General features: G+C 39.9%; 1 protein-coding gene across 1 annotated transcript in view; it reads right to left on the bottom strand.

Annotated features, from left to right (window-relative positions):
- The window catches only part of LOC122816231 (piezo-type mechanosensitive ion channel component 2-like), a 1,381,906-nt gene that overhangs the window by 492,513 nt on the left and 861,996 nt on the right, over positions 1–27,397 (bottom strand). Inside the window, exon 27 of the mRNA XM_044088974.1 lies at positions 25,115–25,283. Within this exon, the coding sequence (XP_043944909.1) occupies positions 25,115–25,283 (169 nt within the window). The remainder of the gene's footprint in view (positions 1–25,114; positions 25,284–27,397) is intronic.

Here is a 27,397-nt window from a genome sequence, read left to right as displayed (position 1 = left end):
AGGAGGGGGCCGAGTATGGACCCTTTGGGTACACCAGTGGACACTGGTAGCAGAGGAGAGAGGGTTTTCTCCCATTTGGTGGCCTGTTTATGGTCGGATAGGTAGCTCTGAAACCAAGTAAGTGTAGATGAACTGAGATGGTAAGTGTCAAGTTTGCTTAGGAGAAGTTGGTGGGAGACAGTGTCAAATGCCTTTGACATGTCTAAGAAAATTGCAGAGACAAGGAGACCATTGCTCATGAGGTGATGAATGATGTCAGTAAAAGATATTAAGCCTGTGTTAGTGCTATGCTTTGGCCTAAATTCATGCTGGGAGTGGGATAATACGTTGTTGTTGATGAGGTGATTTTGGAGTTCATAGGTTCATAGGTTGGTACTAGGCTATCCACCCTAGGGCCTATACAAGCCTAGCCATAATTCCCTAGCTATTTCTTCCCACACTATTTACTTCCCTGGACCCCTGTCTGACGTGATCCCCGGGGTGAATTTCCTTTCTCCCATCTAATCATCAAGGTTCCTTTTGAAGAGGGCCAAAGAGGCGCTCTGCTTGACATGTATGGGCAGTCTATTCCAGAGTCTGGGGAGTCTCTGGGTCAGGAACCTATCCCTCCAGCATGTTTTGTTTATTGTGATGACAAAATTTAGATCCCTGGAGCATGTGGCAATGAGGAATTGGGATTTCTTTAAGTGTAGCATGCCCAACAGCTGTGGGTTAGGCATGGCCTTGTATGTTAAGCAGAGATTGCCTCGGAGTAGACGATATGTGACAGAGTATATCTGGAGTTTTTTAAGGCGGTCAGCAAAGGGCATCTGCTTTAGGCCTGTGATTCTTTCAGTGAGGTATTTCTGCAGTTGTTGCAGATGTCTTGAGAGGTACATACCAAATGGGACATTGTATTCTATAATGGGTCTAATGAGGGATGAGTACAGTGGGACAATGACCTCGTTTTTCTGGATGAAAAGCCCTTAGTGATGAGGTGTGCCACATAGAAGGATTTCCTGACTGTGGTAGCAATGTGGTTATTGAAGTTGAGACTATTGTCCACCTGTGTCCCTAGGTCTCTTATCACACTTTCGGTGTTTAGTGTACTGCCACCTATGTGATAATTCACGGGTACATGTTTTTTGCCAAAGGGGATAACTATACATTTCTTGGCATTGAGCTTGAGCCCATGGCTCTGGCACCAAGCATCTGTTTCTGAAAGGCCCTTTTGTAGAGTATCCACATAATTTGGGGATTCAATAATGGCTCCCAGTTTGCAGTCATCTGCAAACTTTGTTAGCCAGAGTCCCTTAGTGTTGGCCTTTACTTCAGAGAAGTAGATGCCAAACAAGAGAGGTCCCAGGACTGAACCCTGAGGTACTCCACTTGTCACTTGTCTGCAGCTGGATTTGGAGTCAGCTACTTTTACAGTGTGGGTTCTGTCAGTAAGCCAGTTGGCAATCCATCAAGTGATGTAGGAATTAATGCCCAGCTTAGTAAGTTTATCTATTATTCCAGAGTGGGGGATGGTGTTAAAGGCCTTGGCGAGGTCCAGATAGGCTGATAGGCTGTGTGAACTGCCTTACCCTCGTCCACAGCTCAGGAGACTGATTTGAAGAAGTCAATAAGGTTCCGGAGACAAGATTGGCCATTCATCAACCCAAACTGGGTGGGGTCCAGTTTTTTAAGGTTGCCAATGTCTTTGTTTATAAGTTCCATGAAAATACGTTCCATGGCCTTGCAGATCAGGCTCGTCAGACTGATGAGGTGGTAGTTCCCGGGATCAAAGGTGGATCCCCCCTTGTGGAGTGGGATAACTGTAGCTGTGCACCACTCAGTGGGCACGAAGCCTGAGGTGAGGGTATGATTAAACATGACACTTAGGTGAGGTGCCAGTTCATTTTGTAGTTCATGTAGTACACAGCCCGGGATGTCATCTCATCCCATAGATGCTGTATTCTTAGCTTCGGAGAGTGCGTTTTTTTTACCTGTGTGGCCATTATTACCGGAATATGGCAATCTTCCAGTATTGAGATGGGCCATTTAGGGGGTGAGAAGGGGATGAAGTTGGCATTGAATCAATCTGCCAGGATATTGGCAATATCCTTGGGATCAGTATATTTAATGCCATTCTGTTGTAGCTCAGAGCAGATCTGAGCATTGCCATTTAGATTCTTGACATAGTTATAGAATGCCTTGTGGTTGTCTTTGGAATCTTTGGCAATTTTATTTTCGTAACTAGCTTTGGAGGATTTTATGAGGGCTCTCAGGTTCTTACTGAGGCTGGTAAGGGAGTTTTTTTGCATCCTGGGATTTTCCTCTTTTCTGCAACAGTTTTTCCCTTAGAGTTGTTGGTGAATACATTTTTCTAGGATTTTAGCTATGGGTAGGAGGATGTCAATGGGATGATAGTTTGTAATTTCTCTGGAGGAGTCACCCTTGTGGAGAGGGATGATATGTGCAATTTTCCAGAGATGAGGTACATATTGTTCAGAGATAGAGCGACTGATAAGGATAGATATAGGTTAAGCGATAGACAGAGCAGCAATATTTAAGAATTTGTTGGGGAGTTGGTCTGCAGCTAGGCTGCATGGTTTAAGTTTGCTGAGGAGCTTTTTTATGTAGGAGGTTTGGAGAGGTTACTGGTGCTTGAGGTAGAAGGGGGTTATTTAGCAGGTAGGTGATCGAGTAAATAAAGTGGGGGTTGAACTGGGATGTTATGGAGTTGGAGCTATTGGATGTGGAAGGGGTGGGGTGGAGGTTTTACCTGGGATAAGAAGGTAGTTAATAGATTGCCAGAATTTGCAAGGGTTGTGAAGGTACCTTACTTGAGAGGTTTGGAAGTAGTATTTTTTGTAATTTTTTATACATTTCTTTGTTTCCTTCGCTGCTGATATGAGGTGAGATCATTTTTGTTTTTGGTGGACTGGTATAAGGCCTTAGCTCTATCTCTTTGTTTGATAAGACGTTTAGTGTCATGGGAAAGCCAAGGTAGTTGTTTGGATTTGATAAGTATTTTTCTTATGGGGCCAGACTATTTAGTAGGTCATGGAATTTGTTATTAAAGAATTCAACTGCATGGTCCAGGTTGAGGCTTCTTAGTGCTGACCAATCGCATTGCCGTAGCAGTAGGTTGAAAGTATCCAGGGAACATTTTTTCTTGCAGTGGGTGTACATGAAGGGGGAAATATACTGAGTTTGAATTCTTTTCCTTAGTAGCTAGCTGGGGGAGTGATCACTAAGGCTGACTGGAAGGCAGCCTGCCTGATTGTTCAGGTTAGGTTTGTTGGAGTAGAGATTCTTTTTGAGGGTGTTTGTCGGTATGAGTGGGACAGTTAATAATTTGTGTATAGTTGTATAGACTGATAAAGTTAGTAGGGCAGTTGGAAGAGCAGGAAAGCCAGTCAAGATTAAAATCACCTAGGATGATAGTTTTTGACAGAAAGTGGTGGAGGACCAGGAGAGGAGATGTTCAGTGTTGGGAAGGTTCTTTCCTGGGGGCAGGTAAATGGCTATGATAATCATATGTTTATGTGAGTTAATATGCAGACGTGAAAAAAGAAGTTATGTACCTACCATAACGTTCCATGTTAGTTGTCTTCATCTCACCTTCCTTCTTGCTGGTTAGGATCGGAGCCGATCCTCGTCTCCGACTCGGCCATCTTCAATAGCTCACGAGCTGTTTACTGGCTCGAGGCTGCCCCTTATCCCATAATGCCTAGCGATAGCTACCCAGATCTCGTTTGAAATAGTTAACTCCAGACATAACAATATAATAAACCAGTCAAGAAATCAGTTGACTATACCTGCCATATTCTCTTAAGTCAATAGAGGAAACAAGAGAACACACAGCCAGTGAAACAGAAAAACTCCTCTCGATCCACTAGGATAGGGGGATGGAGGGTGGGGCGCAAGAAGGAAGACGAGATGAAGACAACTAACATGGAACGTTATGGTAGGTACATAACTTCTTTATGTTGAGTTGTCTATCTCGCCTTCGTTCTTGCTGGTTGGGACAGCATCCCTAGCACCTAAAATCCTGGGTGGCTCAGTGGAACAGACTCTTCAGAACAGTGGAACCAAAGTCAGCTCTGCTCCTGAAGACCATATGTAATGAGAAATAAAAGTATGAGGGTTTGCCCACGTGGCAGCTGCACAGATGGAATCCATGGGCAACCTAGACTTGAAGGCTACAGATGTGGCCAAGGCCCTAGTAGAATGACCTTTCGGTTTAATAGGTAACTGTTTGTTCCTTAACTCATAAATGAAAGAAATAGTGTGAGACAACCATCTGGACAAAGTTACCATGGAAAATGGGAGACCTTGTTTGCCCAAGGCATAAGAGAGGAATAGTTGGTCCGACTTCCTTACTTCTTTAGTTCTGTGCAGGTAGAAACGGAATTGCCTATGAACGTCCAATTGGTGTAGTTTGTATTCTGCCTTGTTGGTATGATTACGGAAAAACACAGGAAGATCTGTAGATTGGTTTAAATTATTTTCTGAGCAGACTTTAGGGAGAAATGAGGGATTAGTCCTCAGAGCAACCCTGTCCTTATGAAAAAACAAATATGGAGGACAACACACAGTGCCTGAAGTTTGGAGACACGTCTTGGTGAAGTAATAGCTACCAGAAAGAGTGTCTTCCAAGATAGAAACTTGATAGAGCAGGACTCTGCTGGTTCAAAATGGGGGCAGAATTAAGGAGGTTAGGGCTAAATTAAGGTCTCAAGGAGGAAGGGGAGCTCTCACTGGAGGCCTAAGAAGCTTTACAGAGCTTATGAGACATAATGTTAGAGTTCGAAAAACCAAAAAAGAAAGTTAGAAATGGCCACCATTTGTACCCTGATCATAGAAGAAGTGGACCTGGAGTGAAACAGCTGAGCTAGGAATTCCAGGATTTTGTGGACTGGGGATGAAAAGGGATCCACATTCCTAGCCTTTGCCCAACAAGAAAAACATTTCCATTTGCTAGCATAAGTTTTCCTCGTTGTAGACTTGTGAGAGGAGACGATAATGTCACGGACTGCTAGGGAAATGCTGGGAAGCCTAGCTAAGGTTGGAAGTGGAGCAACCAAGCTGTAAGCTGGAGAGTTTTGAGGGACTGATGCAACTCGCCTGATTGATGAACCAGGAGGTCTGGAATTGGGCCCAGAGTCCAGGGTTGATCAAGAAGGTAACGGTGCAGGAACGTGAACCATATCTGTCGGAGCCAGTAGGGAGCAATGAGGATCATTTTGCAACCCAACGATATTGCTTTCTGTATAAGTTTGGTTATCAGAGGGAAAGGAGGAAAGGCACAAAGAAGTCCCTGGGGCCAATCGTGGACTAGAGCATGTCTAGGTATGTGACCCGGAAGTGGAAGAAGTAGTTGCTGCATTTGCTGTTGAAGGGGGTGGCAAAGAGATAGCAACAAGGCTGTCCCCATTTGCGGAAAACAAGTTTCGCAACTTCCTGATTCAGAGACCACTCGTGAGGCATGAGAATAGCTCTGCTGAGCCTGTCCACTATGACGTTGGATCTCCTGGGGATGTTCATCGCAATCGGAAAATGTTGGGAGGAAATCGCCCACTGCCAAAGTCATAGTGCTTCTCGACACAGGGGGTAGGACCTGGTTCCGCCCTGCTTGTTGATGTACCACACCACTGACATGTTGTCCGTTTGTATAGCAATCGTCCTAGAAGGAAGAGAGTCTTGAAGGGCTTGCAATGCCAGGAGCACGGCTCTCATTTCCAGGACATTTATGTGCAGATGGCACTCATGAGGTTGCCACGTGCCTTGGACTGTCCTGCCCAGATAATGCCCCTCCCACCCTATCAGGGAGGCGTCTGTCGCCACTGTGGCTACTGGAGGGGGTTGTATGAAAGGTCTGCCCTGAGTAACTAGTGGGGAGACCTTCCACCAAGAAAGATGCCTTTTGCATGCATCCATGATCATGATCTTGTAAGTCATGGGTAGCTCTAGGAAAGACCACTGCGTAAACAGAAGCCACTGAAGAATTCTCATATGAAAGCATGCCAGTGGGATTAGGAGAATGGCTGCTGCCATGGAACCCCGAGTTTGAAGGATGTACCTGACTTGGATCCTTTTGCTGTGCATCAGAACCTGTACCTGCTGACGAATTGCGGACACCCTTTCTAGTGGTAGCCTTGCAAACATATCCCTTGTGTCTAAGTCTGCTCCTATGTAAATGATAGAGTGACAGGGCAACAAGGCAGATTTTTCAAAATTTATTGTGATGCCAAGCTGGGAGCAGATTATGATTTTGTAGTCCCGTGCTTGTATGAGTTGATGCCTGGTGGTAGCAGTAAGGAGCCAGTCGTCTAGATACGGAAACACCTGGAATCCTTGATGCCTCAGATGAGCCGTGACCACTGCCATACATTTAGTGAACACCTTGGGGGCTGTGGTGAGACCAAAGGGCAGAGCTCTGAACTGATAATGACTGGCCCCCAGCCGGAAGCGAAGATATCTCCTGGAGCGCCTGTCCATCTTTATATGGTAGTACGCGTCCTGAAGATATATCGAGCACATCCAATTGTCCTGACCCAGAAAGGGTAGAATGGACTGTAGCATGACCATCCAAAACTTTGTTCTTTGCACAGACCTGTTTAGTCTGCTGAGATCCAGAATTAGTCTCCAGTCCCCTGTCTTTTTTGGTACTAAAAAGAACCTTGAGTAAGTTCCGGATCCATGCTGGTCTGCCGGGACTTCCTGGATGGCTCTTTTTTCTAGCAGTTTTGAAACTTCTATTACTGCTTGCTCCTTCAGATTGGGTGGAACATCTGGAAGGGTCTTCCTTGACTGTAAAGAGGGCTGATGGTAGGGAATTTTGTAACCTCCGGATATAACGGACCGTATCCATCTGTCTTGTGTTAAACTTCACCAGGCTTTTGGGTACAGCGAAAGTCTTCCCCCAACTGCCTCCAGAGTTGAGCAGCCGGGAAACCCTTCAGGGATGCTGGAAGGGCTTATCAGAGAAGGATTCTCTGTTGCCCTGGTTCTGTGGACCCCCTCTGCCACGAGGGCGGCGTCTATTATTATTATTTCCCCCTCTGCCTCTGGAGGAAAAATCACTATGTGTGTCAGGCAAGGCTCCCTGAGATTTACGGAACCACATCTTCCCACTCTTCTGACCCTTGGGGTAAGGTCTAGAGTGAGTGGAAAAATGGACTCCCACGGCAGAGAGAGTCTTGCTTTCTTGTTCACACCTAGACAAAGTGTCTTTCACCTGTGGTCCAAAAAGAAAGGAACCATCAAAGGGAGTGTTGGTGAAGGACGCTCGAAAGGGTTCCACAAAGTTACACAGCCGCATCCAGGCATGCCTCCTAAGGGCCACCCCGGTACCAGCGGCTCTACTCGCCCCATCGGCTGCATAGAAAATGAGCCTCATGGACGAGTTAACAACAGAATTAACCATCGCTAGCTGGGAAGCTACCTTGGCTTGTGCTCCCTCAGCTATTGGATCTTGGAGGGTATCTCCGAGCTCTTTAAGGAGATCCCTTTGAAGTCCGGTAAAATGACACAGGTAGTTCAGTGACCTCATAGAGAAGGTCGCTGAAGCAAACATCTGCTTCCCATATCTGTCCATTGTCCTAGACTCCTTGTTAGGGGGATGGACGGACGAAGAGGTCTCGGCTAACTCTTTTTTGGTGGCTGCTGCTACCACCATAACATCAACAGGGACACCTTTCGAAAGGAACTGCTTATCCTGGGGTGCTGTAATAAATTTACTAGGTCTCCTCGGAGTTGGTTTCACTGTATCCGGAGCTGATCAAGCCCTTCGAGCCACCACTGTCATAAGTGGATCGAAAGGCGGAGACACCCAGGAGGTGGAAGGTCGGGAACCGAAGGCATACAGAAATACAGACTCATCCTCAGAAGGGGCTAGGGGATTCCAGTTCCCCCTCTGCTTAAGCATTCTAGGATGTCCGAGAAGGAAACATCTTCAGAGGGGGATCTCGGGGACACTTCCAAATCATCTAAGTCTGTATCAGAAGTGACAGACTCGGGGGGAGTCAATGTGCTTCCTCTTACACTTTTTCTTCCGAGGGGGCTCTTCTGAGTGATCAGGAGAGGCCTCAGAAGAGGAAACACCCAAAACACCCAATGGGATGTCCTGGAGCATTGGTTCCCTATGCCTAGGGTCTGGAGGAGGAGCATAGGTTGGCACAGGCACTACAGGGGACGGAGCAGGAGGGGCTGATAGTGGAGCTGACTCAGGGAACCGCACACTCCGCATGACATTGAAGGCATCCCTGCCACGATGCAGAGAAAGCTCCGGTTCCGAAGAAATAGGAATCATTCTTCGCACTGAGGGAGATGGTTCCGAGGCCGATGTAGGAGCCGAGCTCACGTGCGCTGAAGCTCCGAGAGGGAGAATGGGGTTGGACAAGGGTCCGATGCCACTCGCCCCCTCGGAGCCGATGAGGGAGCATCGGTACCCAGATCCCTTGATGGAAGGCGCCACCAAGGGAATTGGAGCCGACGTTGGAACCGAAGGAGATAGAGTTATCGGAGCCGACGGTTCCACTACTCGAACCCCAATGAACTCCAGCTCCGAACTCATTGGAGTCGGAAGAACACCGAGAGAAGTGGACGGAGCCGATACCTGTTGAGGAGGGCTGGACAACAATTTAGCTAGTACCTGCGACTTTAGCAACCTACTGACCACTCTCTCCACATCGTGATCTGACAGCCTGGAGGATCGAGAGGAGTGAGAGGAACAGTGACTACGCTTGCTCTGAAGTAAAGGAGACCAAGGAGCCGAATGCACTGACACTAGTGAAGGGGACCTCAGCCTCTTGTGGCTCCACGATGGCTCTGAAGCCTCTGATGGAGCCGACGGGGAGATTGTCTTGTCGGTGCCAGCCAGAACCGATGTAGAATGTAAATCCTGAACCGAAGACGGCTCCAAACTTGGAGCCGACGGCTTAGTGGATTTAGAGGATTTCACAGGCTGTGAGCTCTTGGCCGGTGAATCTTGGGGTTTTAAAAGACCCCTAAGAATAAGCTTATTCTTACACTCCTGCAGGACTCTTGGACTAAAGGCATGGCAAATAGAACAAGAGTCCTGCAGGTGCACAGCGCCTAAACAATAGACGCAAGAAGTGTGCCCATCTGTCAGCGACATTTTCTGACAGCATGAGTCACACTTCTTGAACCCAGAAACCTTGGATTCCTTTGACATCCTTAACAGTAGAAGGAAAAACAATTATAATAATAACAACAAGAAGCAATATACAGACTACAAACAAAACACACCTACTAGAAAGACTATAGCTAAAGTTTTTTTTTTTTTTTTTTTTTTTTTTTTAAAGATAATAGAAAAGCCTCTAATTTAAATGGCTAGCCTATAAGAAAAGGGCAGAAGGAAAGCCTCTAACTTAAATGGCTAACCTGACAAGAAGAGGTAGGGGTGGAGGGGTGGGGGAGATCTCTCTAAGTTAAACGAGTTCTACAAAAAAGGGAGGATACTATAAGCTAAACAACTATCTAACACAGAAACAAAACTATCGTTAATAATAAAATACTAGAAAGGTTAAATTCTAGTGAAAAAAGTTACACAAAAAACTCTATACAAGCCTGAGCCAGAAAAACGACACCTCGCAGCTGAAATGGCAAACGAGATCTGGGTAGCTACCGCTAGAAATTATGGGATAATGGGTAGCCTCAAGCCAGTAAACAGCTCTTGAGCTATTGAAGATGGCCGAGTCGGAGCCGAGGATCGTCTCCGATCCCAACCAACAAGAACGAAGGTGAGATAGACAACTTAACATTGAGTATTTCAGCATTGGGGATGTCTGGTGGGATTGTGTTTAGTTTTCCTACTTTAAGAGAGCCTTTGAACATTACAGCTACACCACCACCTCTTTATTTAGTCTGTCTTTCCTTCATTTAGTCTGTCTTTCCTTATTATGTTATAATTTTGCAGAGTAATTTCAGGGTCCTTGATGTGTGGTTTAAGCCAAGTTTCAGTTAAAATGGCTATGTCAGGAAAGTAGGTGGTTAGGATAGCATGAAATTCTGTGATCTTATTTACTAGGCTTCTGAGACTGAACTTGGTGATTAGTAGGTCTGACTTGAATAAGACTGGTGGGGGGGGGGTTGTCTATTAGTAATAGGGGTGTTGTAGTTTGTAGTGTTTAGGTTAGAGTTGGGTAGGTGTATTTGTATTTTGTTTGTGTCACAGCTACTGAGTTAGGATGGATATCTGCTAGTAGTTTTATGTGAGTTAGGGAGTGCAGTAGTATGTGTGTTAATTTGGTTTTTATGAGGTGGTACCTGAAAGTGGGGCTAGATGGGTAAGTGGATTTTATATGATTGAGACGGTAAAGAAGAGAATAGGTAAAAGAGTAAAGTTGTGGGCTGATTGGACTGTATGATTTGGTTAGAAGTGGGTGGGGTAGTTGCTTGATTGAGTCGGGGAGCTATTGTATTGGATCTTATAATTGTGGAGGTTTGTGGAGTTATAGGCTAGGAAGAGAAGGCATGATAGAATAGACTGGTAAAGAAAGGTGTGGTAATAGAGCATGGTTGGGGGAGGTTACAGAGATATGTTGGGAGGGATGAGGTCGAGTAGGCTAGGGGAGGCAACAGTGGGAGGATAATGTGAGCTTTGTACTTTGCAGATGTCACTCTGGGAATTAATGTGTGCTGTGTAGATACTACACTCTAGAAATGTATGTGTGTTGTATGGATATCACTCTGAATGAATGTGGCCTGTGCCGATGTCACTCTGGAATGTATATGTGTTGTGCAGATGTCACTGGTGAAATGCATGTATGCTGTACAGATGTCACTCTCTGAATGCAGGTGTACTGTGCTAATGTCACTTTGGAAATACATGTGTGCTGTGCAGATGTCATTCCGGAAATATAAGCATATTGTGTTGAGGTTACTGTAAAATGTTAAGTGCACTGTGTGGAAAACCCTATGCAAATGCATATATATTGTGATAATTCATGATGGAAGTTAATCTGCGATATGCTGATACCACCGTAGCAGTGGAGTGTGCCAACATCAGGGTAGAAATACAGTGCAGTGTATTGACATCACTTAGGAAAAATAAGTGTACTGTGCTGTTATGATGATAGAAATATATATGTGTTTCACTATAAGTGTTGAAATACATAATATGTTTTGCTGATGTTATTGTGGAAATTTAAGTACAATGTGTTGCTGTCACTGTGGAAATGCAGCACTGTGTGCTGATATTACTACAGGAACACGTGCATTGTCTTATTTAGTTTGGAAATGCAAATGCCATGGGCTGATGCTATTGTCTATAAGTTCACTTATCAAACGTAAATGCATTTTGCTGAGTTCAGTCATAAAATATAAAATATATAACAATGTACTGAGACTGATGTGAAAAGTAATAGGATTTTGTTTAGGTCAATGTGAAATTGCTTAGCTTGTATCATGTTATTGTACACAGTCATATGTTTATTCTCTTTTGACAAAAATAAATAAATAAATAAATAAAAATCTTTTAAAATCATTTATTTATTATACTTATGTTTTTGCTCTGATTATGTTTATGTAATACATGTATTAACTAGTCCTGATGTAAAATCCTTGTATTTGTATTGTCAATCTCTGTTTTTAGTATTTTATAACTCTTGGAGCATTTCTCCCCGGGCCTCTACTGAAAATGGACACATATCCAGCTAGACTAGCCCGGTCAACAAATGTAAAATAAAAATAAAAATAAAATAAATAAAATAAAATGCTAAGATAAGTGTAACTCATGTATCACTGTGCTGATCTCACTGTGAAATTATATGCACATTTTGCTGATGTCATTTTGGAAATGCAGTTTGCTGGTATTAGAATAAGGTCATTGCGGAAATTCATTAGCTTTATGCAGATATTACTGTGGAAATATGCATGTTCTTTGTATAAATTAATCTGAAAATGCACCAATGTCACTGTAGGAAAGCAGATATAGTGCTGAGATAACTAGAAATGTAACATAGTGCTGATATTACTGTGGATGTTCACGTATATGTTGCTGAAGTTTTTCTGAAAAGGAATGTGCATTTTGTTGATATTGCTGTAGAACTTCATATACATTTTGCTGAGTCACTGGGGTCATGTTCATGGCACTATGCTGATATTACTATGGAAGTCTGCAAGTATTTTGCTGATGACTTTGTGGAAATAAAAGAGCATTTGATTGATCTCACTGTGGAAGTGTATTTTGCTGATACACTGTAAAATGCCTGCATATCATGCTGATATCATAATAGAAATGCTTTTGGTAATATTGTTGTAGAAATGCAGGTAAACTGTACTGATGTCACTGCATACCTTCTTTCCAGAATGAAAACTGCAGATAAAAAAGCTTGTGAAGTGTGGCAGCAACTGCATCATAATCTCTCTCCATTGTACAGCAGTCCCAAGGGCATCTGATGTGTGATGCCACATACTACCTTCTTGGACTATGCCATGGTGGCCTTGTGGGGTGGTCCAAAACCAAGGCGGATTTCAAGGGTCACATCAAATGCTTAGGCCTATGATGGACAGCTGAAGGAGTACTTAATATTTTTAGTTAAATAATATTATTCCAGTGTATGAAATGCCTTCTCAACATTTATACTAACTTCATGAGACCATTTCTTCACTCTGCACAAACTACATTGTTATTTTAGTTTTCAAAATATTATCAAATGTCTGTCATTCATAAGAATCCACTCTACTGCAGATGTACTAGCTGTGGATGCCATCAAGTCATGCAAGCTGCCAATAATAGCCATGAAACAGTTAAGAGTAATAGTAGTAGTAGTAATAATAATAATAATAATAATAATAATAATAATAATAATAATAATCTAGTATGAAAAGCAGCAGATAAGATAATTACATCTGCCTATCCTAACCCTGTTTTGGTAGAACTGCTGTGATTCAAGAAGGGGGAACCTTCTGATTCTGAATTACTTTATTGTATAGTTTTAACACACTCTGTACAGTCTCCAAACAACTCCCAGAATGCCATCACTACCTGGATTTTCCCACCCATTTATCCTTCCATGGCTTCCACCAGTTCCTCTTGTGTAGTTAGTTGTGTAGTAGTTGGCTGTTTACTCTTGCAGGATTATGTTAAGCTGCAGCTTATTTAAATAGTCACCTATTTCATTTTTATACTGCAATCTACAAGCCTCTGCCTCATAAAGAGGTTTATAGTACTTCTTAAAAACTTTTGCAGTTATCAGTGTCTCATGGTATGTGCAAATCTGGTTGGCTACACACTATCCATATAATTATATTTATGTTTAACACTATGTTTTCTAATACCATGATAGGAATGGACCTCATTCCTAAGTCAAAGTATGATTAAAGTTCATGAAATTAGTATCTTTTCACTCTTTGATGTCAGCAAAAGTGCTCTTCGCAGCACTGCAATGTGCCCAGTAATGACTCCTTCTGCAATTCGTACGGAGTTACATGTATTGGTGGCATATCTAAATATGATTGTATACTCTTTTTTTATAAAACCCATTGCTCCTACTACTATTGGAACTATCTACATATCTTTCTTCCACATTGCTCTCATTTCTGCTTGCAAATCCTGATATTTTATGACTTTGTGTCCTGTACATAGGACAATGTATCAGTGGGTGTGACGATTTCAATGATCAATGCTAAATTTGTATTCTTTTCTTGGACCACTATAACTGGTTTTCTGGCATCTATCTTTTAAACTGCTGGCAATGGATGATCCCATGTGATGTAGACCAACATTTTCTATGCTGCTTTGTGGCTCATGTTTCCAGTGTTTTTCAGCCACTTCAATACCATAATGTTTGCATAATCCCCAGTGCAACAGTCTTGCCACATTATTATGCCTTTCAGTATACAGTCCTTCTGCCATTAGTATGTTCCAACCAGCAATGAGGTGTGCAACTGTTTTCAATTCTGTTTTACAAAAACCTACATTTGTCTGTTTCTCCCACATGTTCAATGGACTTTGTAAACCGTGCACATAGCCCAGTGTCTTGTGCTACCAGTATTAACCTTTCATCTTTTGATTTGAATTCGCCTCTCTTTAACCATTCCTGCATTTGTTCCTGATCAATATGTGGTTCTTCCAGAAGTTTTCTATACTTGCAACTCGGTGTATGCATTTTCCACATTTCTTGGCTTCTCATCTGGCCCTTTATCTTATATTCTTTCTTTTGTTTTTTTGGCACAGTCAGTTGCTACCTGTTTTTTATCCACTTGTGGTTTGATTTCCATTCCTGCTTGACGCCAACATGCTTCTGCTAGCGTAAGCAGGGAAGTCATCTTAGATTTATTCTCCTCATGTTTCAAAACTTTCACTACATTTGGGTCTTGTGAGGTCAGCAGATATGTGTTGAGTCCCAAGATTGCAGATCTGTACATGTAATCAATTTCAAGGAGGCCCATCCCTCCTTTGGAATGGGGAATATATAATCTTGGTATGGAATGATTTTTATTAATCATTTGGTGAGCATGAAGTATCCTTCTTGTTTTCCTATCTAATCTATCCAACACATTTTGGGGCCAGTCAATCACACCAAAACTGTAAGTTAGGACAGGAAGAACAGATTGGTTTATAGCTTGGATTTTGTTCCTAGATGTTAACGCTGTTTTCAGGATTAATTTAAGTCTTCTAAAGTACAGCTTAGTAAGTTTTATTCACATTTGTTCATGTTTTATTGTTGATCCTTCATCAATTCCCAAATATTTATACACTCCCTCTTGCTCAAGTTCTTTTATATCACATTCTTGTCCCAAACTGATGTTTCTTGGTTCTGCAGCTTTCCTGCATTAAAGGTTGCTTCTGCACTTTTATCAAGACCAAATGATATTCTTATATCATCTGAAAAAGTTTTGACAACTTGCACTTGTACTTTTAGTTCCTCATCTGATGAGCTATACAGTTTCAAATCATTGACAGAGAAGGTGAGAAGTCTTTACACTGTTGTTTTCTAGGAGCCAAATTATAGCCATGGCCTAAGCTGTTAAGTAGACAGCTTAATGGGTTAAGGGCAAGGCAGAATAGCAGCGGTGACAGAGAGTCACCCTGGAATATCCCCCTTTAGAATTTTTATCCCTGGAATAATAATTTGTCCTTTATCATGGCTTAATTGCAAACTAACTACCACTGTTTCATGGTCACTGTAATGTAGTTGATCAGTGTAGGGTGTCTCTTATACATTTTTAAGCATTCTTTTATCCATGAATGTGGGAAACTATCAAATGCTTTTTTGTAGTCAATCCGTGCCATACTTAAATTCTTCCTCTTTTTACAGTTCTCCACTATGACTTTAATTAACAGCAAATGATCCTTTATTCCATATGACTTTCTTTCATTACCCTTTTGTTCTGTTGCCATAATTGAGTTTTCTTCTAAATGACTACAGACTCTGTCAGCATCAATTCCAGTGTATTGTTTATACATCATTGGAAGGCAATTTACTGGTCTATAATTTTTAGGGTAGCTTGCAGGTTCACTTTTAAGTAGGAGCATTGTTTTTCCTGTTGTTAGCTAGGGTGGTGTCTGTTCAGGGTGCGCATATAAATAGGTCTTACTCATGTTAAATCTTCATGCACAGATGTTAGTACTTTTAACCAGAAGTTAGGTACTGCATCTGGGCCTGGCATTTTCCAGTTTGAGGCTTTTCTTAACTTTGTTTCAATCTCTCTGGCTGTTACTTCATCCCATCTCATATCCTGTACCTTTAAACTTCTTAGTCTTTCTTTTACTTCTTTTATTCATTTAGCATTCTTGTTATGTTCCACGGGATCGTCATAGATATTTCTCCAAAATGTATCTATTTCTTCTTTTTTTGGTAGTCCTTCAATTCCTTTTACCTTGTTTCCCAATTCTATATAAAACTTTTTGGGTCATAAATACAGTGCTTATTTTGTACCTTTGTCATTTATATTTATCTGCGTATCTTCTAAGTTTTTCCACCTGTGCTGAGATTTTTAGTTTATTTGCGATAGTGCATGATAGATCCTGATATGTTCTAATACTGCACATTGCTTTTATCACGTCTATCTTTCTAAGTATTTTCGTTGAGCTATTCCCTCTTCTATACTCTTCTAACAGTGACACTTCTTGTCTTAGTTGCTTTATAGTTTTCTCTAGTTGATACTTCCATGATGGTATTCGATTTCTCCCCTTTCTCTCCCTCACTAACCTGTGTTCTTGTGGTAGAACTTTATCAGTTATTAATTTGGCTGCACAGTAATATATCCTGTTTAGTTCTGCTATATCACATGGATCTCTATGGAGAGTCCTATTTATTGTGTTCATTTGTTTTATCAAACTTCTGACTTTTTGGGTTTTATTGACCTTCGGCAGTCTATTTCTTTCATTGATCTTAATATGTCTATCTATCTCTATTAAGTCAAGCAACTCTTCTCTTAGTTCGTTTTCTTCTAAACCGAGGGCACAATTTTTGTTCTCCATTTCCTGCGGGCATTCGTAGAAAGATGTAATGCATCTTCCTGTGGCACCTTCTCTTCAATTTCATCCTGTGCCATACGTTGCTCTGTCATATGAGAACTCACTGACCTATTTCTCCTCAACATTAACTGTGTCAGAGTTTCCACAGTTTCCTGTTCCTTCCCTTACCATCCAGCTTCAAGTGAATGTTTATACTTATTTCCTGTGGAAGGCTCCAAAATATCTTCATATGGCACTTGACCAATTGCTTCTCATTCTACAGGTTTCCCCTTAATTTGCAGTTCCATTGCTCTATCCTTTTGTGGTGCTTTTTGAATTAGATTTTTTACACTGAATCCTCCACTTTGGCGGTACTCCATAACCTCAGTTTCTACTTCTTTAACTCCTCCATTACTGATCTCCTTTTCTACTTTTTCTCTGTCTTTTTATTTTTTGTACTGTAAAGTTTTCCATGTCCAGATTCCTTTGCCTGTATTTCTCTTCAAATACCTTTGGTGCTGCTCTTTCGTATTGATTAGTTTTGCTTTCTCCTATGCATAGATATTACACCATATTAAATCTCTTTTTCTTTCCCATGTCCATATTTCTTCCTCAGACATCTCCTGATCTTTCTGTTTCTCTTTACTTTGGGAACTCATTCCATCATGCTGTGATGTTACCTGTGTTAGACCTTCTACATCAAATCCTTCACTTTGCAGACACTCCATAACTTCAATTTCTATTTTTTAACTTCTACTTTACTAATCTGTTTTTCTACATTCCCTCTTTGTGATATTATTTTTTTTACTGTGAAATTTTCTATGTCTGGATGTCTTTACCCGTATTTCTCTTTGAATATCTTTAGGACTGCCTTTTTTATGTTGATTAATCTGACTTTTGCATAAATTTTGTACCATATTAAATCTCTATCACTTTCCCATGTCCATATTTCTTTTTTACACTTTTCAAAAATATCTAGGTTTTGTTGTTTATATTTTCGCACTTCCTCAGATGCTTCTTTTTCCAAACAGATCAATTTTTCTTGGTCTATACACTGTTTTTCAAATAACTGTTGTATTAATGACCACAATTTTTTATTTGAAGCTTCTGACAGTTTTTCTTGCGGAAGTATTTTTCATTCCTCTAATTTATTTCTTAATCTTTTTGTATATCTTGTGTCTGGAAATTCTCGTTTTTTTGCATAACAGTAACAATACATAATTCCTTTCTTATCCTCAATATTCCACTGTATCGTCTTTATGGCTCTTCTTTGGCCTATCAGTTTCTGTGATTTTTGTGGACTGCTATGTCCTTCTACAATAGGGGGGCCATCCCCCCCTGGACCTGGCCTGACCCCATTGTAGGAATGTTTCCGTATTTTGAGTATTCTACACTGTCATTTTTTTCCAGTCCTGGCACCAGTGCACGTAACAGGATTGGGCACATTTTATCCTGGGTCTTGTGCACCCAGCTATCTTTTTAATTTTGACCTACTTCTTTCCATGATATATGCAATATAAATACAGTCTATATATCAGTGTTGTCTTGGTGAGATTTTGTAGAAAACACCTCATGGAGGTACTCACCAAGACTTGAGGATGAATTCAGTTTCAGCACTACTACTTTCCTTTGCTTGCTGACTTTTCATCTTTCCATTTGGACCCCTTTTTACTGTATGTTGTCTTAAATGTACCAATAAGGTGCTCAAGTATTTAGGTAAGTTGTGAAAGTACTTATCACAGATTCATAGATATGTACTAGGCTAGCTGCCCTTGTGGGCCAGTTTAACCCTCAATAATTTAATTTGGTTATAGATTGCCTTACCCATCCCATGGTCAATAATTGTATATTACCCTTAATAAGAATAACTGGGATCATACCATAGAATATTTGAGGGGACCCACGCATGGGGTAAAGCATTTAGGAGCTGCCTCTGTCCATTGGTAGTATGGGGGGGTGTCGTTCTGGGGGTACATTTTCTTTTGCTCATCTGCAGATCTAAGGTGCACTTGAATATGGACAGGGATACCTTCATTTTATTTGGATGGGGAATCTGTTCAATGCCTCACTATACATTTGCAATTTCTTGTCCATGAAATTTTCAGTCCTCTCCTGAACTTTTTGCACCTCCTACTGCATCTCCCACTTTTCGCTCAAACAATCTGCCCTGCCATACCACTCACCCTCTAAGTGCATGAAATATGGTTGATACCAAAAATAATTGGGGGATAGAGGTCCAAAATCAGAGACAAATTTTACATATTGCTCTTATAAATGTATGCAGTTCTTAGAATAACATGTTTTGTATTAGCAATAATTTTCTGAAAGACATGAAGTCTGAAACTCAAATGTACATCATTTAGTAAATTCAATCCTCAATAAACTGCCAGAAAACCATACATTTTATGAGGAACAAACTAATAATATGAGACAAAAATCCGGGCATTCTGTGAGAATCTGGACAGTTAAGAGGCATATGCCCTACAGATCCTCCATTCATTTCCTGTTAGCACACGTCACCTGTTCTCCTCCAAATATTATTTGTATAAAGTTTACAGCAAAGCTCATTTCATTCTTAAGTTCATCCCATATTTAGGTAGATAATTCCAGTGGTATCTGCAGCTCCGCTAATTTTTCATCCACTTATTATTTAAACCATGTAACAGAAATTTCTCTGTTCAGCTGCACTATTGAGAAACAACTTTTCTCTTTCTAATTCCCAGCCTTAAGAGATACAAACCTTGTGTCCATGATCTTAAAAAATAGGATGAATCACCATATCCTTTACCAAGTAATCATGCTCCATCATTATACGTGTCTTATTAATGCTTTTTTTTTCTCACCACAGCTCACTATCAGCTACCAGTTTCTCTTCTCATTCACTGGGTTTACCAGACCCACTTTAGCTTCGCCCTGGGTTCAACCTGATCCACGTTTGGGGCTGGTGTAGAGAATGTGGATACTGGTACCGCACCATACTGCTGCTGGGGAGTGGGTGTGTGCCCTACAGCAGCCTTGCAAGCTCCACAATTGCTGCATTTGGGAGATGCATGCACAAACTCCTGGCCAAACTGCATACCACTTGTATTAGCCTAGGCTATCTTCATCTGAAGATGGGTGAACCAGCGCTGACCATTCACTCCCATCCTCCCAAATGCGGCCCCTATAGCCCCTATGCAGCCAGTCAACATGGGTCATCAGGTGTACAGTAAGGCCTTTATCCCTTTGTAACATGTGGCTTCTTATCTTATCAATTCTTGATTTTGAATGAAATCTAGCGGAATGAAATTTGACCTGACCACTGGTACTTACTAATTTCATGAAATCTGTAAGACCCATTATTCTTACTTACAGCCCAACATATTTTCCCACTCTAAGAAGTTGAACAGTATGGGGCCCTCTCCTCATTTCCTCAAAGCTTTTGAGTTTTGACTGTGACACAGCTTACTGACAAGAAGAACACCTATTCTGTAAATGCTATCAAATCCCTCATGGTATCCCTAAAATTCAATACATCATCCTTGGTGGCACATAAGCACTAAAAAAGGCTACTTTTCTTACCCATAGATAGCCTTTACCCCAACATGCCCCTCCTCAGCAGTCAAACTCTTGCCTAACTATCAAAGGACAATTATTGGTCACCAAAACATCAACCATCTCCTATGCTTCCCCAGGACCAATAACCCTTTATTGCAGTAGCATGTTACTGTGCTTTTCTATAGGGCTACAACCTATGGCTTCTGACTTCACAACTAGCTGATTATATGCTGTCATTTAGTTGGATTACTCTCTCTACTAACATTATAAGAAATGAAGATCATACCTTCTCTTTAAATCAATCTCCCTAAATGTGTATATACCCAAATCTTTAACAATACCCCACATGAACTCAAACAATTAACATGTATACCTCATAACAGAAGTTTGAATACACATTTCAATTTCCTTAATGCTGTACTATATTCAGTATATATGCAATATAACAGATAAACATATAGCCTCATTATTTACAAAACAAAACAGCTTTATACCTCCCTGGTTGCTCTTAACATTTCACACACAGAGCTCATTATGACTGTAGTTCACCATAGTCAGTTATTGTTTTTTCTGTTCCTTACCACAAATGAGTTGCTGGCACACATACAGAAAAAACAGCATAATTCAACAGGGTGACTCAAATTCTTCAATGATAAGCCATTTAAAATTATAATGAAAATATACATCCCCCCCAGTATTATGTGAGATGTCCTTTATATGTAACCCTCTTGCAACATCTGATATTGTAGTATCAAAGCTCCTTTTTGTCAGCAAGACAATCAATCACCCTTACTGCAACTTCACTGCAAAACAGAGGGACCAGACATTCTAAACTTGGCACAAGCTTACCTTTGAAATGTTTCTACAAAAGATGTCCATCTCATGAATACATATACAAGAAGTGTAAATATGGTCTCATAAAGTCACTTTTGTACCCTGTATGTCCACAGGATACTTGCTCATGTAACCTGCTACATGTAAATTCAATAACATTTCCACAGTCACTGTGTAGGCTAACTAAGCACATGTGAACACTGCTTCTGTGCAAGGCTACATCTGAATAGTGGAAGTGACTACAATGGACCGATCTTCTAAGCACCTTTTAGCAACCTCCTACTCATTCTTCTGAACTACGTGATTACTAGAATAAGTCCTTTTCTTCATTATCCTTTTCCACACCAATGGCATGTTCTATTTCTTGTACCTTGAACACTGCTTGAGAATTGTCAAAACTCTTAAATCCTTTTGGAAAATACACCCTGAAAAATTACAGATACTGTAGATGAAACTTCAGCTTTTTTCATGACATTCCTACATAGGCAGCCCAAACTGCACTCGCTACATTTGCATCAGCAGACTATGATCACTCTCAAAACATACCCTTCTGCCCCTGGTGTGATGCATTTTATTGGAATGCAACAACAAAGTGAATAAATGGCCTATTACCTTAAAAGATTCAAATCTCACCAAAATATGCCTAGACCCTCCATCAACAGCAGTCCTTCCAGACATACTGTCTGAGCCCATTCAGTTTTAATTGTTGTCACATACAATGCAGCCCATTCACCCCACTTAGTACGAATGTAAGTCACATAGTCACCACCTTCTGACTTCTTGTGAATTCCAATGATTAAAATATTTTTCCTCTTGATCACCAGTTTTCCTTTAGCGTCTGAACTTCTGACTGTGATATATAACATTTTGGTCATTAAGATCCTCACATCAGGAGTACAGCTGTTCAGTAGCTTTAGAAAGCAACTTCTTCATTTACACCATTTCTACACCATATTTACTTGATAATGTAATTTTTTTATTTTATTTCATTTTTATTTTCTGTTTGTTTACTGGATTTGTATGAATGGGTTTTGTCAAAAACCCTTTTTCAGAACAGGCCCGGACAGAAAAGCCCCAATGTACTACATTTTAAGCAAGCATTCAGTAACATTCACGACAGACATTAAATAATATATGTTAATAATAGGACATACATTTGCTAATTAGATTTGCTAATTAGATTACATTCTTATGAACTAAAAACAGCTATTACTGTGTAAAAGATACTTGTGCATTAGTAGACGTTGAACACTGAACATTTGAAAACATATATTAGTGGTTTGTCAACTAGATAACAGATCATGTGATTTAGTACTTAGAAATTCAAATAAATGGTGATGACAGAAGAAACTAGGTAGGGCAGAAAATGATAATATTGTAGTTAAGAGGTGGGGTATAAAAGTGAGTTCACAGATAATTATATATACGGCTATCATAAGGTTTATATTAGATGTCTAGAGGTGATGTGTGCGGTGTCACAAAACTATGTATATGGCTGGGGGATGCTAGTAAAACTATTTTGGTATTGGTGAAACCTGTTTGTGGGGCATAGGATTCCAAATGAAAATAAATGGTTTGAGGATATGATAAGCTGCAGATAACAGTGGCATTTATCCAGGAGATGCACAGGAGCAGATTCTTTGATTGGTAAGTAAAGTTTTAGTTGTGTTTTAAATTAATGGATGTCAGTGGTAGTGAGATATGGTTCCACGGTTCAACTACGCTGTTTGTATATAGCTAGTCATCTGCAGTATTAGATGATTTGGGTATTGTGATTAGTAATTATTCTATAGAGTGGAAAATTTTATTGGGGGGATAATGTTGCATTGTTGCTAAGGCTGGGAAATTTTCTGGCCTATAGAGAAGTCTGTGTATTGTAGTTAGCTGAGAAAGAGTTAGGTGATGTGGTAGTTTTAACCATTTTAATTCTCTGAGCGCTAAGCAGTGATGTGTTCTATTGTTGTAGTTTACTGCAAATTTGGTTATTTTATTATAACATTGCCCAAGTTTGAACAATTGTGAAATCTGAAGGTTAGTGACAATTGCAGCTGTGTAGAGGAGACAATGCAGTAAAAAAGTAGAAATAATGTTAATGAAGATGTCCAGCCTGTCTTTATTTTCTTTAAACATCCCAAAGGCTCATGAAAAGTAGGTACATCTTACCAAATGTCTGGATGTCTAATTAGCATAAAACTTGAATATCAAGTAGCACATAACTGTTCCTGCTTTCAGTAGAAATGTGGGATACTACTCATAAACACATTTGAAAAAACAGAGTATGGCAAAAATGATGGTAAAATATAAGCACATTACCAAAGAAACAGTGCACAATCTGTCAACTCTGATGAACTGTATTGCAAAATTCTACCACACAAGGTAATTTAGTTGTGCTTCTGAAAAACAGAGATGCAAGATGTGTGTCCTCTTTAAATGATTGGTGCCACTAATATGCTGGTCATGTAATGTGGTTTTCTGTGTCACAGGCATCTTCAAAAATCACGTGATGAAGGGGGATTCCGAAAAGTGTGTGAAGGGAGAAAATCAAGTATGCAAACAGGGACATACCTCCAAAAAATAAGTGCATCAGGTGTGTAAAAATAGGTACTCTACTCCAAAATAGGACCAGTTAAGAGCTTTGTTCCTTAGTACAATTTCACCAATCTCTGACCCATTTACGGTGATATTCCATGAAACATCAGCCACCACCATGCCCTGATATACTGCCATGTGGTCAGCAACCATACCCATTCTTCTACAAGGAATTGGTTTAACAGAGAAATGTTTGTTCAACGGTTTCAATAATTTGTGGATCAAAGGTTGGAGAAGCTGAAGTTAGCAAAGAAATTATCTACCTACACACTGGATAAATGTAAGAATCACATAAGCTTTGATGTTAAATGTTATACAATCAAATTAACTTTTCAAACAAATTTAAGAACCAATCAGGAAAGCATCCACTGTCACTCATATTATCACCAAAATTCCTAAAAAATAAGTTTTTGAGTTGTATGTGTGTGTGTGTGTGTGTGTGTGTGTGTGTGTGTGTGTGTGTGTGCGTGTGTGTGTGTGTGTGTGTGTGTGTGTGTGTGTGTGTGTTTAAATTGGTTTTATACTAGGATGTTTAGTAGAGATAATATCACAGTTGATGTTTTCAACAAACCAGTCAGCGTTCAATTCTTTTCCATCCATAATGAGATATAAACCACGCACACTTATTACTAGGCAGACTTTATTTGCCTGTAGTTACTGAAGGTTAAGGAAGGGATGAGTATGAGAACTCTTTGTAAAAATGCAACTGACATATTTAAAGTGAATGCATATAGTGGCAGAGTTATTCATGCATATGTGCTGACACAAATATGCTCTTGTTAAATAGCTTTACTATGTGATGTGCTGCAATTACACTCTGAAAATGGGAAAAAGACAACATTGTTAAGTTCCTTTCTGATGTAAGAAAGCTTTGCAAACTTTTGTTGAGCAAATTTTAGAGTTGTACATCAGAATAAACAGCAACCAGTCAAAACATCAGGAACATGAAACAGTTTTAAAAGCTGTAATACACCTTATCCTGCTACACTTTTTGCCTTTGACAGCACTAAGTGTATTACAGCTTTTAATGCTGTTACAGAATTAGAGAAACACTTGACTTTTGGTCACTGACTGCGAAGCAGCACTAAGTGTCTTGCAGCTTTCAAATCTATAAAACTCTTTACACTCCTATAATTTCAGTCTTTTTTCTCTGTGTCTTATAGTACATTGGATCAACTAAAGCCCCATGTACTAGGAAGAACTGTATGACAGCATGTATGCGCTACAACTTTCAAACCTGTAAACGCTTAGCGCTTCTATACATTTTTTTCTTTCTTTCTGTAAAACTGGTAGTACATAGAGCAAGTAAAGATCCATGTACTACAGATAATTATGATCATGTCTGTCTGGTCATAACAAAGTTGTTATATTTTTGAGACACAGATGTCAACAAATTTACTTCAAGAACAAAGTGAAGAGAAGCGTCATGCAGACATTTATTTACTCTCATTGATTTCCAACAATAAAATGTTTAGTGAAAAAATATTTTCCAGAAAAGTCTGGGATACTTGAATGATTTGGTCAGCATCACATAATATGCAAGTGGAGGCCATGGGAATGGACAATAAGTCTGCTGTGTGCAGCATAATTATAATAGCAATTACTCTAACCTTTGGGCTTGCTAACAGTAGTTAGATGCAAACTTTCATACTGCCTATATTTATGGATACAAGTCCTTTCAACCCAAGGCAATTTCTTATTCTTTCTGCATAAAATAAAATTATTCAGGAAGCTGTATTGGGGCAAACATACCTAGATGCAAGTATCTTGGACGCCTTAAGATCTGCCATTACATAAAGGAAATAATAGCTGGTGAAGACTCGTCTCTGAGCAAGCAGGAAAGTAAAACAGATGGCATCCCACACTATTCCTGCTTCATCCTTCGGCAGCTCACACTTTCCCGTAACCTCCTCCGGAAAAGCTAGAATACAGAACCAAACAGATAGAGATAAGAGATATTACTAGCAAAGACCTGTTTTTAATAGAGCTTCTTAAAATAAACAGTGTCCACCTTCCTGAGCAATGACTGGAAATAGATCCCTCCAAATGGCTTGTAACAGGAAATTATACCAGTATACGGGCTGATGGAATATATGTAACAACAGACCTGTAAGAGGACAAACTTATTTATGTATTTTTTTGGTGACACTATAAAACATATTCATGAGGTGAAATTTCTGTAGTTAAGACAAACTAACTTCTGAGCTTCTGTCTGTTCTCCTGGATTAAGCAAGAACATGGTCCGCTGGGATCAATCAGTGTTCTATCCAATTAACAAATGGAATAAATACATACATATGTATATACATAGATACATGCACATATTTATATTTTATGAAGTAAGTAGCTCCATTAGTCATTTACATTTGCTTCTCTGGGAAAACCCAGGAAATAACTATAACATAAAGGAAGTGTGGTTTTGCTGAGAAAGATGTCAACATGTACTCTAATTTTCCTTAGGAGAACAAAGAGGATATTTTACAGTCTAAATCAATACACAACTCAACTAGACAAATGAAATAATAAACAAAACACCATTTTAGAATCTAAAACATTACAGAAATATGTCACAACTTTTATACATTATAGGGTTATGTGACACTTTCTATTTGTAAATAAACCCCTTGCCCTACAGTAAGACATCATTTACACTACTGATTCCATTGTGTTTTGTGCTTCCAGTTTCAAGTTTGATCACTTGTCATACATTGTATTATACATTTTGTTGAAGAAAGGCTGAGAGGTTATAGGTGTGAACCTTGTCATTACACAGAATTCATTTTGTGATCCTAAACACTGGGTCAGACAGGATACTAGTGAATACTAAATTTTGTATCTCAGCTTGAGTGCTCAACATAAAATAAATGATAAAAATGATAACAATTAAGTAGGTTTTTGGACTGCTTCTCCTGTGCTCTAGGTTTGACTAGGGATCTGACAGCTAAAGAGCTGGATGAGAGGGGAAAGATGAAATAATCAGAGGTAAACTCTTCTTTCTTGGGAGGAAGCTGTGGGATTCCCCTTGCTGCAGTTCTACTGTTAGTAACTAAAGGTTAAAGGGTAAGTGTTTATCCAATGTACCCAGAACATGGCATGAACATATTGGGAGGTGTAACTAATGTGTATATCTGTCCATGGATAAACATCAGAAACTGAGCTCATTGCATTTGGGAGCAACTGAGCACTACTTTGTATGCATTACTATAAAGGTACATTTCTTGAGTTACAAAAAGAAGCATAAAACAGAAGGTTAAAACCAATCTATAACCAAATGCAATAGGCTATTTCGAGCACAAAAAAGGAAATTAGCTAGGCTTAAAATGGCATGCAAGGACAGTTAGCACAGTACTTATCTATGAACCTATAAGAATTAAAACAAGAGAAAGACATTTTGCTGTGTGGTGTTAAACTGTAGTGGATGAAGCAGTTTAATAGTGAACAACTTTGAAGTCTTCTTACAGAAAGCTTACACTAAGAAGGGGACTCCTATGGTACCAGGACTGATGTCAGGCAAAAGAAAACTGATTTAAAATGTTATGTATTTTTTCTCTTCTGTCTTTCTTATTCCCCTAAGTAAATCGCTTGGTCAGCAAAATGTGTATTTCCTATAGCCTGGGAAAATGTGACATTTTTGTATTTTGAATAGCAAAGGAAGGAAATGTTAAGTATATGAAATGCCTTGATTGTAATTTTCTTAAATGTTGTATCTCCTCAGGTAGAAGGTCACAAAATTTAATCACAGTCTACTTTAAAGAAGTAACTGACTAGAACAGTGAAAAGAAAGTAAGCATTAATATGCAAACATTTAAGTGATGTATGTTGATGTCCTGTGTATTGGTGCACCCTGTTGTCTACTGGCTGCTGCAAGTAATTAAGCCCTTGTCCTTTGCAGGTGGCAGAACTGGATAATCACTTTTTGCTTTGAGAAAGTAAAACAACTAAAGAAATGCTTCATTCCAGAGTTGATATAATGAAGCCTTAGAGTGCAACTGATGAAATGAAATGTATAAAAATGTGTGCTTGCTTTTAATTTTC

The sequence above is a fragment of the Protopterus annectens genome, chromosome 12.part0, assembly GCF_019279795.1.
Source record: "Protopterus annectens isolate FY-2018-M chromosome 12.part0, PAN1.0, whole genome shotgun sequence".
Taxonomy (NCBI): domain Eukaryota; kingdom Metazoa; phylum Chordata; order Ceratodontiformes; family Protopteridae; genus Protopterus; species Protopterus annectens.
The sequence above is the reverse complement of the archived record's forward strand: the minus strand, read 5'-3'. Positions and strand labels throughout refer to the sequence as shown.